This window comes from Chlorocebus sabaeus, chromosome 7, assembly GCF_047675955.1.
Source record: "Chlorocebus sabaeus isolate Y175 chromosome 7, mChlSab1.0.hap1, whole genome shotgun sequence".
Lineage (NCBI taxonomy): Eukaryota > Metazoa > Chordata > Mammalia > Primates > Cercopithecidae > Chlorocebus > Chlorocebus sabaeus.
In genome coordinates, this window is record NC_132910.1 from 126849490 (window position 1) to 126867068 (window position 17579).

Here is a 17579-nt window from a genome sequence, read left to right on the forward strand (position 1 = left end):
TTTTATTCCAGTGAATAATAATCACACTTTAATATAATAACAAACATAAAATACATTAAAGTTAGAACACTACTTTGATAAGACAATCATACTCAAGCTGAGATACAAGGTACAGATATACTGAAATTGTAAAGTGTCTATTTTAGTGTTTGATATTTACTTCTTTTATTGGCACAAGACTAATAAGATAGATGTGTTGCATTACTCTTACAATCTAAGACTTCTCCTCTAGCTCAGGGAAAATACTGGTGGAAACCTGTTTTACCCAAAAGCAGCTTTAGTATCTGTTTAACCAGGTTATTCTGTAATAAGAACTCCATTTAATGCACATTATCCATTACAAATGTGTGAGATATTCTATACAACACACATTTAAAGGTCCTTATCCACATAGAAGACATTGCTTAGTGAATATGCTACAGCTTTATTTCTATCTTTGAAAATCTCAACAAACATTTTAAATCACAACTGCTTTTTTTTTTTTTTTTTTTTTTTTTTCCCCCGCCAAAATGCAAGCTTAGTGATCTGGGGGTCATGTACAGTCATAATTTATTTTCCCATAGTCTGGAAGTTAGCCAAGAAGTCAGAAGAAAATAAACCCTGGGTTGTTGAAAATAGTGGTCAAAATATTTACTTTATCAAAATTTAATAAATCTATAAAACTCACCCAAAGTTGCTTTTGTTTTACAAGGAATAGTATGTTGATTATCTTATTTCTAAAATCATTATAGACCCTGAATTACAAAAAAGGCATAAAATTTTATTATGTTTTCTATTGCACTCAAGTATAGTTAAAGCTGAAGAGAATAAACATAGTGTTTACCCTTGCAGAGGACTAGCTTAGGAATATCTTCTTTTATACAATACTCTCTCTTGCTATTACCTGCAAATACAGTATATTCTAAATCCTTGTTTGTGTAAAAAAAAAAATAGAAACAGTGCGATTAAGTTCTCTATATACATTTTTTTAAGGTCTCCAAATGTGTTAAATGGCACCCACTCTTTAAAAACTCCACAATTTGAGTTTTTAACTTCCAGTTTTTTCATATCCTTGGACTGATTTGATGATCCCCGGAATATGATCCAGGGCCTCTTCATCAATTCGATATGTAGTTCATTTTCTTAAGCCCAAGTATCACTAGCTGTTGACAATTTCTGACATAGAATAAGGCTGGAGTAATATGCATATAACAGCCTTGATAAGAGATCATCAGGGGCTACTCCTGAGAAGGAGGCAGTCTTCAAATAGCCTTAGAAGGTGTGTAATGTTCTAAATATCTCAGGGTGAGAGGGCAGTACTGACCTTTCATCCTATCACTTTTCTGTAACAGGTCCATGTACTATGGAGAAAAGAAGTGACTTGTGAGTCCTTTGCTGGGGGCAAGGCAGTGGGCAATTTATCTTTATGAAGTGGTCATTCTAATGACCAGTGGACATTCAACATAGTGGATTTCCTGAACGAGCATCATCTTGGTTTCAGAAAGCATATTAGTTGCTCTTTGCTCAGCCATACTCATATTTTATGTCAATATCAATAACAAGTTAGCCAATTACAATAGCCAAAATTAAAAAGTTAACCGATTAGTTGAAGAATATAGACCTTTATAAATATAATATGAATAACTTTACTAAGAGTTTTATTTCTTTCCAATCTGAAAAAAAACATACGATAGAGACTTTATTGTTTTTTTCCTAAATCAACAAGAAGGTATATTGAAATAACAAAAAATAGATATTATAAATATGCTATAATCCAAAGACAGTATCAATGATAAAACAATAGTACTAACTAGTACACTTAAAAAGAAAATTGATATTTTACTGCTTCCCTGGGTGATCTCATAGTCACTTTTATCCTATCTTTAGCATATTTTAATATGAACTATTCCTTAAGCAAAAGAAATAGAAATTTTGATTTTTCAAGGCGTTTAGAATTATTTTACTGTTTTATCGATACTGCAAGAAATTCTTCAGTAATGTTGGCAGCTGGAGCTGTGGGATAAGGTGCAATCTTGGTTTTCCTATGTAACTTCGGATACAGAGTCGGCAAAGTTGGTAAAGAGATCTTGGGGTAGCTACAAGAAGACATTAAACTATTTGTTAATTAAAATAGAAATGAATTTTTTATGTTGTAAGGGACATAACATAAAGCCATAAAAACTGTAATGCTTTGTAGTAAACCTAGGATAGTATGACCACTATACTAGGGAAATTTATGTAAGCAGTTATATTGCTTTTATTTGTAAGATATTATAATTCAGATATATTCCACATATGTTCTTTAAAACACTATAATCCTCAGGCTTAGGAAATAATTGTTGAATTTAAAGCCTCAGAAACAAAGTCAGCTGTTTGAAGGAGATATAAATAAAAAGTCCTGAGAAGTGTTACGCACTAAAAGGAGAAATTTAAAAATTAAGTTTAATATGTATGCTAAAAGAAATATTACAGTCCTTGGACCAGGCTTAAGGAATCCTATTTTAGAACAAAAGTCTTAAATGTAAAAATATTTACTAATTTTATTTCTATAATATGTCATAGAAGGTTCGTGCCCTTATAAAATGGGGCATGTTTCAAATAGAAATCAGCAGATATGATACCAGAACTACATATAATGCATCACCGAAACTAATTGAATAGATTTAACCAAAGAAATATGATAGTTTAGGTAAGAAGAGAAAATTAAAATTATCATGATATCTTTTTATTTTTCCGAGATGGAGTCTCACTCTGTTGCCAGGCTGGAGTGCAATGGCGTAATCCCGGCTCACTGCAACCTCCACCTCCCAGGTTCAAGCGATTCTCCTGCCTCAGCCTCCTGAGAAGCTGAGATTACAGGCACGTGCCACCCCGCCCAGCTGATTTTTGTATTTTTAGTAGAGACGGGGTTTCACCATGTTGGCCAGGGGGTGGTCTCGATCTCTTGACCTTGTGATCTGCCCGCCTTGGCCTCCCAAAGTGCTGGGATTACAGGTGTGAGCCACCACGCCCGGCCGATATCTTCTTTATAGATAAAACCTAAGTTAAAAATTATTTACTTTCACAAATAATATTCCACATTTTATGCCATTGTTACTTTCCATGCCAACAAAAACTCTCATCTATTTTAGGCAAATATATTTTTGTTTTTGTAAGTTTCCACATGTATTTTTCTTACCTTCATGTTGAAGCAGTATTCTTTCCACCATGCTGCTGGACGTAGCTACGTCTATAGGTCGCAGAAGCTCTGTGTTTTTGGCATTGGTATCTGCTCCAAATTCCAGCAGTAAGTTTACAATTTCTGTACTGGATTGTTGGGCAGCAGCATGTAATGGAGTATCCCAATATTTGCCTTTCTGTACATCAGCACCTACGTGTAGTAGGGAGTGAAGATAAATATACATAAAAATTATTAAATAAGCCAGTTGCCTCAGTGAGGGTAGAAAAGGAAGGGCAATAGAGGAAGGTTACTAAGGGGACTTCAGCTCTATTTGTTATGAGTTATTTCTTTATATATATATATATGTATATATACAGTATCTACATACACATGTATGCCTCATATGTACATAAACATCTATATAAACTGGGCACATCTGAATAGGAGAGGGTACATACATTTGTTATGTTACTCTCTGACACTTTTCTGTATGCTTGAACTATCATAATACAATTCTTTTTAACTTTTCAATGATCCCCAAAGTAATCATATTAACTAATATTATAAAGAGTGCACAATTGAAGTTCATTCATTTTTATTTTCATCATGGTTGATTGCTTTTAGAATTATTCAGGTGCTTATTTCTATTATTCTTTTCATTTATTTAAGGCAATGAAGCTCTTTGGTTTTCTTGGGAAACTCATGAATATGTGAGCTATTTAAGTAAAATGTATATAGATTTTCCTGCCATTTCTCACTTATGTAGTTTACATCAATAAGTATATAAAGATACTGAGCCTTTTAAATCAAAAGGCACATTGATGATAGCTGCATGAAAGGAAAGTTTTTAAAAATGTTTATGTTAAAATGCAGCCTACATGTTAAATTACCTCCCGCATACTTACTTTATCCTAGTGCAAATCCTGGCACGTGGTGGTCATTCAATGCATTTGTAATAAATAAATGCTGTTTAGTACTGTTAAAAATAACCGTCCCATTTTCTGGTACATAAACGGTTACACCACCAGAAATGTCTACCAATAAAAATGCATAAGTTCTTTTCAACTCTGTTTTCCGATACTATCTTTAAAACTAACGATGTCTTTACGAGGCAGTACATTTTAAATGTCCCTTTATGGCCCTTCTGCTCCTTTCAAATTTCAATAAATGTAATCATTTTCAATATTTTTAAAACAAATATAAAATGTTTAGTGAAAAAATTATATTCCATAACAAAATTTCCATAGAGAAAGCATAAACTTTGTTGGTTATGTCAATTTTATGGAAGAAAAGGGCCTGAAAATAACAATCAATCAACAAATACTAACAGTACTTTTTCCATATATATGTGTGTGTATATATATATATATATAGAGAGAGAGAGAGAGAGAGAGAGAGAGACGGAGTCTCATTCTGTCACTCAGGCTGGAGTGCAGTGGCGCGATCTCGGCTCACTGTTACCTCTGCCTCCTGGGTTCAAGTGATTCTCCTGCCTCAGCCTCCCAAGTAGCTGGGACTACAGGCACGTGCCACCACGCCTAGCTAATTTTTGTATTTTTAGTAGTGACAGGGTTTCACCATGTTGGCCAGGTGGGTCTCAATCTCCTGACCTCAGGTGATCCACTTGCCTAGGCCTTCCAAAGTGCTGGGATTACAGGCCCATATTTTTTAAAACCCAGTATAAAATGTTTGGCGGAAAGAATAATATTCCTAGCAAATGAACAAAAGGCTTTAAAGCAGGGATGTCCAATCATTTGGCTTCCCTTGGCCACACTGGAAGAAGAATTGTCTTGGGCCACACATATAATACACTAACACTAATGATAGCTGATGAGCTAAAAATAAAATAAAATCTTATAATGTTTTAAGAAAGTTTATGAATTTTTATTGGGCTGCATTCAAAGCCATCCTGAGCCACATGGGACCCATGGGCTGCAGGTTGGACAAGCTTGCTAGAAAGCATAAACTCTATCGATCATACAAACTTCACGGGAGAATATAGCCAAAAAATAACAATCTGTCAATGACTATTAACAGAACTCATGTCTAAGACTGAGTAGGTATAATGAGAATGAAATTGTAGATGTAGACCCTGCTTGCAAGAAGTTTCTCGGTTAGCTAAGATAATGTGAGTAGTGCATAAAAGGGCTACTAAAAATAAAGGTCAGTATATATCAGGGATCAAATGACTCTCATAAACAATAAATAGCATAGAACTCTATTTACTCATTTTATCTATCTTCTAAACATCTATCACATGAGAGGATGAGAGAGAGGAACCATGCTAGAGAAAAGAGGAATGGAAAAAAAGGTATGATCCAAATCCTAACGGGACTCTGAGTCCTATGGTGAGTGGGGCCACTATGGTCTCAATGGGTTAGAAATGTTTTTCAGGGACTAAAGCTGAACTTGAAACAAACCTTGAGGAATTGATTTCTTTCAAGTAAGTGGAAAAGGGCAGTAAGTCTTTTCAAGTAAGCAGGACAAAAAGTACAAAGTCTAGAAAAGTGCATGAGTTTTTAAGGTTAGCAGAAGATGAGCTTGTCCAAGCAGTTACCATCCTGAAAATTTCTTTTGATGGATTTGTTCCAAGATATATACATACTTGGCAACATCATATTCAATCTTGAGGATCCTAATTTTATTACCTAAAAGTAGAGCTTTCAGACTCCATTACATACCCATATGTCTGCTAATGCAGGGCATGCAAAATGCAGAGATTATGTATCTATCTGTGAGCTGGGAAGCCGATTTATCAAGAATGAGGTTCTTTTTATTGGTTCTCTATTCATGTGTGAAAATGCTTACAATAAGAACATATTTAGCAATGAGATCTAATTTTTAAAGATGCTCATTTAGAGAAATAAATAACTGCTTTTGTGTATGGACAGAACGGAAGATGTTTTAAAGGAAAATACCAGCATAAAGAAGTTTCCAGATGCAATGGAATTGCTGTGACATACAAGCTACATAGAGAGGAGTTCCCAAATGAGGAATGTCTTGGTCAACGTCTATGCCCCAGGATATCAGGATGTCAAGACATTCATGGTGACCTGCCAACACAAAGTAGAGGATTTTACTTAATGCCCATCCACCCCACACACCTCACCCCAGGCTTGCCCTGTGGTATCATTCACTGAAAGATCAACAGAGCACTGCAGGTTGCTAAAGAAACTTTCTCCCCTTGTCACTTAATCCCAGAACTAAGTTACCTTTACTGGCAGCCTCATGCGTGGGGGATGGAAGACAGGACTCCAGCTGGGCTTTGGCACCATACTCCAGAAGCAGCTCTGCACAGCTTGGACTGCCTTGGGAGCATGCATTGAATAACGGTGTCACGCCATCTATCGTGATTGCATTTACCTAAACCAAACCAAAATATCCAAAAATAAGATTCATAAGTCATACATGATTAACTGACTTAGTTATGCATTTTCAAAAGGTATGTGATCGGCTAACAGAAATACTTGGGAAAATGTGAACAGTAAATATGACGAAGTATATTTTGCTTTTACACATCAACAAGAAAAGCTGTAAAACAGACAGAAATATGATGTGGCAGATAATTCATTGGAGTGGGCATGAAACTAGCGGAAATCATGAAAAAAATGCATGCTCAAATAGCAAATAAGATCTAATTCAATGATTAGATACTTTTCAGTAAGAATAAACATGAAGAAAAAAGTGTAATGATGATGAAGTTGTAATGAAGCCACATTGCTAGTTTAAAGTGGTAAAATTGGTAATTCTATTTCTGAGACTTTATTTAAGGAAAATCATCCAAAAGATGGGCAAACATTATAGACCTAAATATGTTCATCGACTGCTATTTAGAGTCACGAAAGCAGGAAATAACCTAGAGAATAGTCTATATTACGATGCAGCATGCTACCCATTTATGCAATGATTGGAAATCCTTTTCAGAGTGCAATAAGAAGGCTAAGGAATTTGAGAGCTTTATTTTTATTCTGTTATTTTTGAAAATTACCGAGAATGAAGGGAGGAAAAGTAAAATGAGAACTCTGTTGGATTCTCTCTGTCGGTAGATGTTGAATTATTAATGTTTTGAAAGGTACTTACATTAGCTCCTGCTTCCAGCAGAGTTCTGGCACATGCCACGTGATCTCCGAGGCAGGCTTCGTGCAATGGGGTGACGTGGTCTAAGGTTACTGCATTTACATTATAACCCTAAATGTGACATAATTGTGAAAGGTGAGCAAAGAGTTATATACTTAAAAAATCATCTATATTGATGTCACTAGAGAGTGATATATTTTAGAGATTAAAGAATCTCAGGCAAACCAGTTTCCAGTTTAGCAGGATAGGCCAGTTCAAATGCCATAGGGTCAATCCGTTGTCCGGACTCCTAGCCCTATCATTGTGGCACCATCATGCCTGGACCCAATAATGCCTTAAGTATTCGGTTCAATAGATTCCGGCACATCTTCTTTAAATGTTGCTTTCTTAATAGTTTTTGTCCTTATTTTGTGCTTTATTTTGTAGAATTAAACACTCCTTTTTGTTTTGTAGAACTAAAGACTTTTTTTTCTTTTTTTTTCTTTTTTTTTTTTTTTTTTTTTTTTTTTTTTTTTTTTTTTTTTTTTGAGATGGAGCCTCGCTCTGTCGCCCAGGCTGGAGTGCAGTGGCCTGATCTCGGCTCACTGCAACCTCAGCCTCCCGGGTTCACGCCATTCTCCTGCCTCAGTCTCCCGAATAGCTGGGACTACAGGTGTCCGCCACCGCACCCGGCTAATTTTTTTGTATTTTCAGTAGAGACGGGGTTTCACCATGTCAGCCAGGATGGTCTCTATCTCCTGATCTCGTGATCCGCCCGCCTCAGCCTCCCAAAGTGCTGGGATTACAGGCGTGAGCCACCGCGCCCGGCTGACTTGTTTTGATTGAGGCTATAAAATTACAGGTCAGTCAAGAGTGGGAGAAAAATACTCTATACTATAGTAAACAGTTTTGTGAATTTTTGTCCCTAAATAGGTATGACGAAGTTGTGTGCTGGTGGTTAAGAACTCTGACTACAAAATCAATTAGACTTGGGTTTGAAGCGTGGCTCCATCATGAATAGCTTTAATTTGGACAAATACCCTAACCTCTAAATTTGAAGATTATCATGAAAATTAAATGAGATGATGCATGTAAAGCAATTATTATTATAATGCCCAGCGTATGAAAGCATTATTTTATTGCAATTATTCAATCAAAACTAAGGAAACACTTTTTCACTGTATTCCAATCAAACTCAGAATATCACACTGAAATAATTAAATACTATTAGGATGTGAGATTGTTTACCTTCTTGATATCTTTGGTATTTCATTGTCTATTGACAAGCATACTAAGTACTGTAACAGGAAGAACCTCAAAGCCAAATCCTCATAACATACTACAGATCACCAAGATCTGTAACACCAATATAGACATGAAGAATTTTTAAATGAAGGCAAGAAAATATAATCCTTTCAAAGATTTCGAGTTGGCTAGCCAGCAGTTAGACTTGGAAAGCTAATCCCACACGGCCACACACTAGAGGCACCGGATGGCAGAAGCACCCGAGAAGGCTGAGACTCCCTTTTGCATCAGGCTCTGGGGACAGCGTCTTGTGATTCTTGGCTGAACTGTCAGTGGATTAGAGACACACACTGAAAAATATCCTAAGACAGCTCTTCTTCAAAGAACCGCATGGCCCCTTCTGAGGAATTACCCTTTAGAAATTGTTGACCCCTTTTCAGTGTTTATTTTCCTCTCATCAAGTGATGAACAAAACAAAATAGTCATATGGTTATGACAGAACTGGAAGACCCTAAGGAAGTGTCTCACTCTACAGATGAGAAAAGGAGGCTCAGGTAGGTTGTGGTTCACTTCAAGTGCCAGCCTAGGATCCAGGTCTTGAGACCCAGGCAGTGCTGTTTAAATTGGGCAACACGACCTTTCCCCTTTCCCTTCCTTGTAGCCATCTGAGAATGTTCTTTCTCCTTGAGACTGGGAAACACTAGCACATGACTTCCAGATCTGGGTGTGCGTTTGATTTTTTTTTTTTTTTTTTTTTTTTTTTGAGATGGAGTCTCACTTGCTCTGTCGCCCAGGCTAGAGAACTATGGCATGAACTTGGCTCACTGCAACCTCTGCCTCCTGGGTCCAGTTGATTCTCCTGTCTCAGCCTCCCAAGTAGCTGGGATTACAGGCCCTAGCCACCATGCCCGGCTCATTTTTGTAGTTTTAGTAGAGATGGGGTTTCACCATGTTGGCCAGGCTGGTCTCAAACTCCTGACCTCAGGTGATCCACCTGCCTCCGCCTCCCAAAGTGTTGGAATTACAGGTGTAAGCCACTGTGCCCGGCTACTTTTTAAAATTTTTTTATTTTTAGTAGAGATGGGGTTTCACCATGTTGGCCAGGTTGGTCTTGAACTCCTGACCTCAGGTGATCCACCTGCCTCCACCTCCCAAAGTTCTGGAATTACAAGCATGAGCCACCGTGCCCAGCCTGGTCGTGCATTTGAAATACATCAGAAGCTTTCAACAACAACAAAAAAATACCCAAGCCAGAGTGGTTTTTTCAATAAGGATTTGTGTTTTTCATTTTTCCTCTGGTGAGTCTGCTGAGCAGGCAAGTATAGAAATGGTTGTCCTGTAGCTTTGTTAGGCAATTCCCCAGAGCATATCACAGATTACCATAATGTAAAACAAGATTGCTTTGGCATCTGATCCGATGACTTCTTTTTGGATATTTTATTACTGAACTAAGTCTGTAATTAGCTGTACAATTGTGCAGAGTTAAGCATATTTAGAAAGCTTAATCAATAACACATAAATCCAATCATTACTTCCTTAAATGTCTATCGATGAACAAATATGCTGTCTGGGAAATTTAAAATACTAAGACATACAATTATATCAAAATATTTATAAAAGAAGTTTCAAAGATAAGTGAGAAACTATTGACTTCTCCGACATGAGTTAAAATAATAGAGCAGAAGTAAAAATCAAGTAGTTTTATTATATTTGGATTGATTTATTTTGACCATGTTCTATGCACATGGAAAGGGGGTATATTTTAAACTATTTGTAATATATTACCTGTGATAATAATGTTCTCAGAGCAAGAAGGCGACCTTGACTTGCGGCTTCATGTAGTGGTGATCGATCTGCCCAGGAACCTGTCAAAAAAAAATAATAATAATAGAAAACAAAAATCTGTGAGTCAAAGTGATTACTAGTAGATACAATCAGTTCCAAGGTCACACAAATTATTCACACGCAGTTCTCAACAGGGTGACCCAGATACTTATACTGTATATTAGGAAATTTGACTCTTATTGCAGGAACCAGATAGGCAGATCCCAACATAAGCCACGATGCATGCTCTGAAATTGACCCACCCTAGACTTACTGTGCCTTTTTTTATTTTTTTTATTTTTGTTTATAGATGGAGTCTCACTCTGTTGCCCAGGCTAGAGTGCAGTGGCATGATCTCAGCTCAGTACAACCTCTGTCTCCCAGGTCAAGAGATTATCCTGCCTCAGTCTCTTGCGTAGCGGGGACTACAGGCGCACACCACCACGCCTGGATCAGTTTTGTATTTTTAGTAGAGACAGGGTTTCACCATGTTGGCCAGGCTGGTCTTGAACTCCTGACCTCAAGTGATCCACCCGCCTCGGTCTCCCAAAGTGCTGGGATTATAGGCATGAGCCACCGCGCCCGGCTTACTATGCCTTTTGAATTATCTGCACTCACTATTACCCCTAGTGAACCACTAGTAACATTTTTCTTCCAGACTTTATGCTTGGCTGGCCTAGAGGTCTTAGTTCCAGAGAAAGGAATGCTTCCGCCCAGAGATACAACAATGATTCCGTTGCCATGGAAGCTCAGAATGAGCTCCTCCCGCCTCTGAGTCAACAGGCAAAGAAGAAGGGAGTTATGGTGTTGACTGGGGTGACAGATCCAGACTTCCATGGGGAAACTGGACTAGTACCCCACAATGGAGCTAAGGAAGAGTATGTACAGAGTACAGGAGATCCTTTAGGGCATCTCTTAGTATTATCATGCCCTGTGAATAAGATCAAAGGAAAATCACAACACCCAATCCAGGCAGGACTATGAATGGCGCAGCAGGAATGAAGGTTTGGGTCATCTTGCCAGATAAAGAAGTATGACCAGCAAGGATGCTTGCTGAAGGCAAAGGGGTTACATAATGGGTAGTAGAAGAAGGTAGTTGTAAACACCAGCTATGATCACGTGATAAGTGACAGACATGAGAACTATAATTGTCATAAGTACTTTCTCCCTATTTTGTTAAGAATATGTTAACATATATTAAGCAAATTTATCTTTATTTTCATTCCCTTTTTATTTCTTTATAGGTAACATAAGATGTACTGATTTTTTAAATCGTGAGTTATCAGGAAAGGAGTAAACATCATCTCAGAACTTTACCTCTTCTTCTGGAGAAGGGATTAGTGTGTTTTCTGTTATTGTCAGGATAGTAATATTATATCTGGTGGAACCATTACCTTGTTGTTGCATTTGCTTTGGAGATTACGTGGCTTAAGGAGATGCATGTAGGAGCCACGTTGACAAGGGGTGGATTAGTGATGGTAAATTTCAGATGTCAACTTGACTGAATTAAAGAACACCTAGAGAATGGGTAAAGCACTGCTTATGAGTGTGTCTGCGAGGGTGTTTCCAGAGGAGATTGTCTTGTGAGTAGGTGGCTGCGTGGAGAAGAGCTTCTTGCAGTATGGATGGGCACTATCATATGGTTGGCGGCCTGGAAAGAACCAAAAAAAAACTCTCCTGGCGTTGGGACACTCTCTTCCTCCTGCCCTTGGACATCAGAACTCCAGGCTTTCTCTGACCTTGAGATTCCCAGGACTTTAGTGGCCCCCTGGGTTCTCAGGCCTTTGGCCTCTGACAGAGAATTACATTGGCTTTCCTGGTTCTGAGGCTTTGGTACTTGGACTGAGCCATGCTACCACATTCCAGGGTCTCCAGCTTACAGACAGCCTGTCGCTGGACTTATCAGCCTCCAGTCATGTGTGCCCATTCCCCTAATAAATCTCCTCTCATATATCTACATCTTTCTCTGTCTATGCATCTAGGTATCTAGGTATCTAGGTATCTATCTATCTATCTATCTATCTATCTATCTATCTATCTATCTATGACCTATTTGTTCCATCTCTCTGGGGAACCTTGACTAATACACCTAACAGAGAAGAGGAGAATTAGGGTCACCAGATCAGCCACAAAAAAGTTCTTTTCATGGTTTTTCACAATGAACCCCTCCTCTCAATTTTGTTTTGTCCTTTTAGCAGGAATAGCAGCTTGAATGCCCACCTCGCCACACTCCCAGCTCCTTCTACTATTTCCTGTGGTCCCCCTACCTCAGCTTGCCCAGACTCTGCGGTGCAGGGGCTGCAACATGTTGCCATGGAGGGCAAATAGCTGAGCCCCACGTCTGAAGTGAAGCATGAGCACTGCTTCTGCACCCAAACTCTCCTGAATGACTCTCAACAGTGTCCTAGTGGTTAAGCATTCTACTGCCTGTTGCTATAAAATGGGTATCACCATTGTGATAAGGAAAGACCTCCAAGGCAGCTCATTATCTCCCCTGCAGTAAAATCACTCTGCATAAATCAAAAGGCAAAACAAAGAAGACAATGCATGGTCATGCCAGTCAGGGCTAGGAGCATCAGCTCTGGAGTTAGACCATACGACTCTCTAAATCATTACATTTCATCTAGATTTCATTTCCTCGACTTGAAGATGGAAATAATAATTGTATATACCTCATGGAGATATGAGAAACTAAATTAGATAATATACATTGTGCTTAGACGAATAATTGTATATACCTCAAGGAGATATGAGAAACTAAATCAGATAATATACATTGCGCTTAGACTAGCCTATGCACATAGTAAACACCATTCAACATTACCTGCTATTACCATTACTTGTAAGTCAACAGAGAGAAGAGAGACTCTGCCTGCTCTCCCTTAGGATTTGTATTTCTGAGAAAATTCTGTAATATTACCAGACACAAAGGGATTGATAACTGGTAAATGACTTCTGCCCTCTGCCCCAGGCTGGAGTAACAATCTTAACATTGAGAAAAACCAACTTATTTAATGATAACCTGATTGCCTAAATAAAAGCAGAGAGTGCTTGCACAGTCCCCACCATAATGCCAGGTCCTGCCCTGGTTGCTGGGCATAAATTTACTTGTTTTATCCTCACCCTGATCCTTTGAGGTGGGCGCTATTATTATCTCTGTTTTCCAGGTGAAGAAACTGTGACACGCAGAAGTGAAATAACTTGCCTAAGGTCACACAGCTAGAAAGGGGTGGACGTAAAATTGAAACTGCAGCCTCCTACCTGCAGTGACAATACTTTTCACTTGTTGAGAGACAGTAATCCTATCTCGCAACACACACACACACACACTCTCTCTTTCTCTTAGGCACAGAGTATGTGAAACATTTTAGCCAATGGTAACAGCACACATCTGTCTGAGACATTTTGTTCCTGTCATTGATTTCATTACTATATTTTTTCCTTCTAACATCCCCTCCAAAATAAAACCCTTCAATCTAAATAGAAGTTTTATTTCATTGTATTCTTAGCAAAAGTAGGCTGTTGCTTGACAAGATAAAGTTTACTGAAATAAGATACCATAGCAATAGTACAGGAATGTTGTAATCCATGCTAAATTGTAAGTAAACAAATTAGGGAGGCAAAGGCTCACTTTGATTCTAAGTTTTAGCAAGATCTTTTTAATTTAGTGGGTTGAAAATTAAAAGTACTTTTCTCATTCTTGGGTTCTGTTTCTTAGATAGTCAGGGAATTTCTATTGTCTACACAGTCTTTATTAATCATCTCTTATTATTTTAAAATATAATCTGTTTCATTCTGATTCCTTTTCAGCAAATTTATTCTACTCCCTGATTTCAATAGAAAAAAAGACAATGACAATTAAGTCTTATCACATATTTATAAGAAGAAAAGCAATTCCTGGAGTATGTCCCTGAAATGATAGAACTCCCAGCCAGTTTCTTGCACTGGTGTGTATCTTGAATTACAGAATAACAACAATTGAGGTTTACAATTAAAGACGTTACAACTCCCAAAAGAAGACTAATGTATACTTTCTCTCTCAATAACAGATAGAAGTTTCCATCTAGTGTTATTTCTCACTTATCTAGAAAAGTTAGTAAGCCAGACACATAATTCTTTTGAGTTTTCATTTGCAACAAGTTACTGTGATTAGCAATACTGTGTATTACGTTTTTCTACTGTGTGACAGCTCTATTCTACATTCAAGGCAGAATTGCAATAATGCACACCAATAAACATTTTTTGGTAGGACAAAAATTGGTGGCAAAGTAATAACTTATATGAAATTGGAACATTATATTATCATTAGGTAAAATGCAAATGTCATCATCACAAATAATGTTCTTTTGGGGAAAGCATTTTGCCAGTTCCAGCTTCTAAGATGAAATCTGATGCTTTAAAAATCGTAGGCCTCTGTTTGTATCATCATTAAACAACATGATTGCAGAATGAAATTCTGCAGAGCTTCAGAACATATATCAATTTTTTGTGAATACTTAAATATTTAAGAAAATATGAAAATTATAATATGAACTTTGCAAATAGATTGCATATGTGAAGCCACTTTGTTCAGTTTAATCAGCAAAGCAATAATAAATCCATAAAAATTTTAGTATTCAATGTCTAAATGTGTTTAGATTTAAATAATCACTCATAATATTTATAATGATCAGTTTCTCTCTTCTATAATATATATTTATCCTTAATTTATCTCTTAAACACAGGTGGTGAATTATATGGTGTCGACCCAATACCCCTGCCTATGTTTCCACTGTCACCAGCTAACAGGACAATTAACCAGATGTTTTTGGGAATGGTAAAGGCCTGGAGACGCGGCCTTTGGGATTCATTCTGGAATCATTCCTTTCTAGTATATTATGATGACCTTTAAGGGGAAGTAAAGCTAACAATATTTGTAGCTGAAGGGTACTTGATGTTTCTTCCAGCCAGCTCTTCTCCCTTGCATACTAATGTGTTTGTTCATCAGAATGATTGTATTAGTCTTCTGAACAATTTCAGCATTACTTGCTGGGATTGAGAGAAAGAGAGAGAGAGAGAAGGAAAGGATTGTTTAGAAAGCAGGCCACATCAGGGACAAAATAAAGAAATGTCAGTATCCAAATCCCATACCCCAGTTTCCCCCCACGCTGTCACTTAGCTTTCTGGCCCCACTGCCATTTTCTTTATCATCCAAACTTAAGTCCATCAAGATGAGGAGAGAAAAAAAAAAAACCTGAAGCCAGATATTATGTATGTGCACTTGCTATTATTTCTATTAATAGGACCTCCTTTGGCATGAAAAAGTTGAATGTCATCGTCATCCTCAGAAACGAGTTTTGAATGTTGGATGAGGGAGCCCTTGGTCCATCTTGCAAGAACAAAGCACATGCTATCATTTCATGAACTGAGCTCTGCTCACCTGCAAAGGACCTTGCAATCTCTCACTGTTCCTTGAAGAAGGGGGATGGGAGTGGAGAGCAGAAGGAGAAGAAGAAAATAGAGAGTAGGAGGAAGTGAGAAATGGGATCGAGTGTAGGAAAAAGGCTGTGGGGCTGGGCAGGCCTGGATTGGCACCCCAGCTTAGGACAGTGGCCTTTATAAAGTCATCTAACCTCCCTGAGGTTTTGTTTCCTCATCAAATGAGAAAAGCACAATCCATGAAGCAGGATTGAGGGAGGATTAGAAACGAGCATGTTAAGTGCCTGCTCTCTAAATACACAATAAATAATAACTAACATTATTGGCTAAACATAAGCTGGTAAATGGGGGAGATTTTAATATGAGTTTTAGGGAACAATATTTCCCCCCAAGATAGGGAAACTCAAGTAATAAATAACATCATTTATTGACTAAAATATTTTTCTGCACTGTCACCTTAATTAAATGACATAAAACAATGGAGTGATTTACAAATATATATAAGCCAACAACCAACAGCTGCTGTTACATGTTTTTCTTTCTGAAATAAGAAATAAAAAATGAAGCTGTATCAATCTATTACAGAAGTAATTTCTGGAACATGTATACCACTCAATGAAAAAGAATCTTACTTGTTCTGAACTGTGTATTTATTTCCCTGTAATTTATTTTCTTGTAATTCCTTAGAAGAATTTATGTAATTAATCTAATAACATACGAGAATCAAAGGTACTACAATGTATACCACCTTCCAATTTCTGTATGAACTAAGTTTTCACACCTTGTTTTTCCCCTTCAAAATCTGAAATTTAGTACCTATAGATTTCTATTCAAATATATTTAATATTAAATATCTTATCTTTCAATATCAATATGCTTTATATCAGAGAGATTTATGAGCCATCTCAAGACCAAACAAGATATAAATATCTTTATGTACAACTACTTACTACTTTTATAATTGTGTTAGACTTTCATTGAGTGTCTAAGATAAAAGCAATGCAACCCTTACTTTAAAAAATGTGTAATTTAACTCTTTAGGATAAATTATTCAGTGTGAAATTGTTTTATAAAGTGTCTGTAACCTTCACCATGCTAATCAAATTCCTAGTTATTCTCTCTCTGTAGCTACACAGGAGGTGGCTCTGACTATATTTAGAAGCAACTCTTGTTCCCAGACATCTGGTATATAATTTACAGGGAGAGAGCCTGCCCTGTTTTGTAAACACCACATTGCTAGAGAAAAACACTCATGTTTTTATATCTATGCGATTTTGTAAGGTTTGATACCATACCTAAATCACCATCTCCCCATGGTACTTCACACCAGCCACTGTCGAGGTAAATCCGACTCATGCTTTTTTTTTTTTTTTAAATCAGCAAGAAAAGAAAAAATCACTTGTCATTTGCTAGTTCTGTTCGGCCATTTTAAGGAGCTCCAAGCTCCTTGTAATATGACCGTCAGCCTCCAAAAAGAAAAAAGCTGTTGAAAAGGTGATTTATTTTCAAAATTGCTTTTTCTTATTGATCACTCCTCTTTACTTGATAAATTTCTGGTCCTAACTTATTTTTTCTCCTTACAACATGTGCCCTGAATTGAAATAAAAGTACTACAATTAGACCTCTGTCCATGGCCATGGAAAAACCATATTATTATTAAAAATATCTTTGTGGCCGGGGCCGATGGCTTATGCCTGTAATCCCAGCTGCTCTGGAGTCTGAGGCTGAAGGATCACTTGAGCCCAGGAGTTTGAGATCAGCCTGGGCAACATCGTGAGAGAACTTGTCTCTGCAAAAAAAAAAAAAAAAGAAAAGTAAATTTAAAAAATTATCTGGGCACGGTGGTGTGTCACTGTAAGTCCCAGCTACTAGGGAAGTCTTAAGATGAGAGGATTGC

General features: G+C 37.3%; 1 protein-coding gene across 2 annotated transcripts in view; it reads right to left on the reverse strand.

Annotated features, from left to right (window-relative positions):
* ASB5 (ankyrin repeat and SOCS box containing 5) overlaps positions 1-17579 on the reverse strand; it is a 61570-nt gene continuing 43991 nt past the window's right edge. The window contains exons 1-7 of one of the 2 annotated variants that reach the window (XM_073017834.1): positions 16978-17038; positions 10226-10305; positions 7220-7327; positions 6352-6502; positions 6058-6192; positions 3158-3349; positions 1-2075 (exon numbers count right to left, since the gene is read on the reverse strand). In XM_073017834.1, the coding sequence (XP_072873935.1) occupies positions 1948-2075; positions 3158-3349; positions 6058-6192; positions 6352-6502; positions 7220-7327; positions 10226-10305; positions 16978-17038 (855 nt within the window). In that variant the 3' untranslated portion in view covers positions 1-1947. Of the gene's footprint in view, positions 2076-3157; positions 3350-6057; positions 6193-6351; positions 6503-7219; positions 7328-10225; positions 10306-16977; positions 17039-17579 lie in introns of those variants that run through there. The other variant, XM_073017833.1, reaches the window with a different exon arrangement.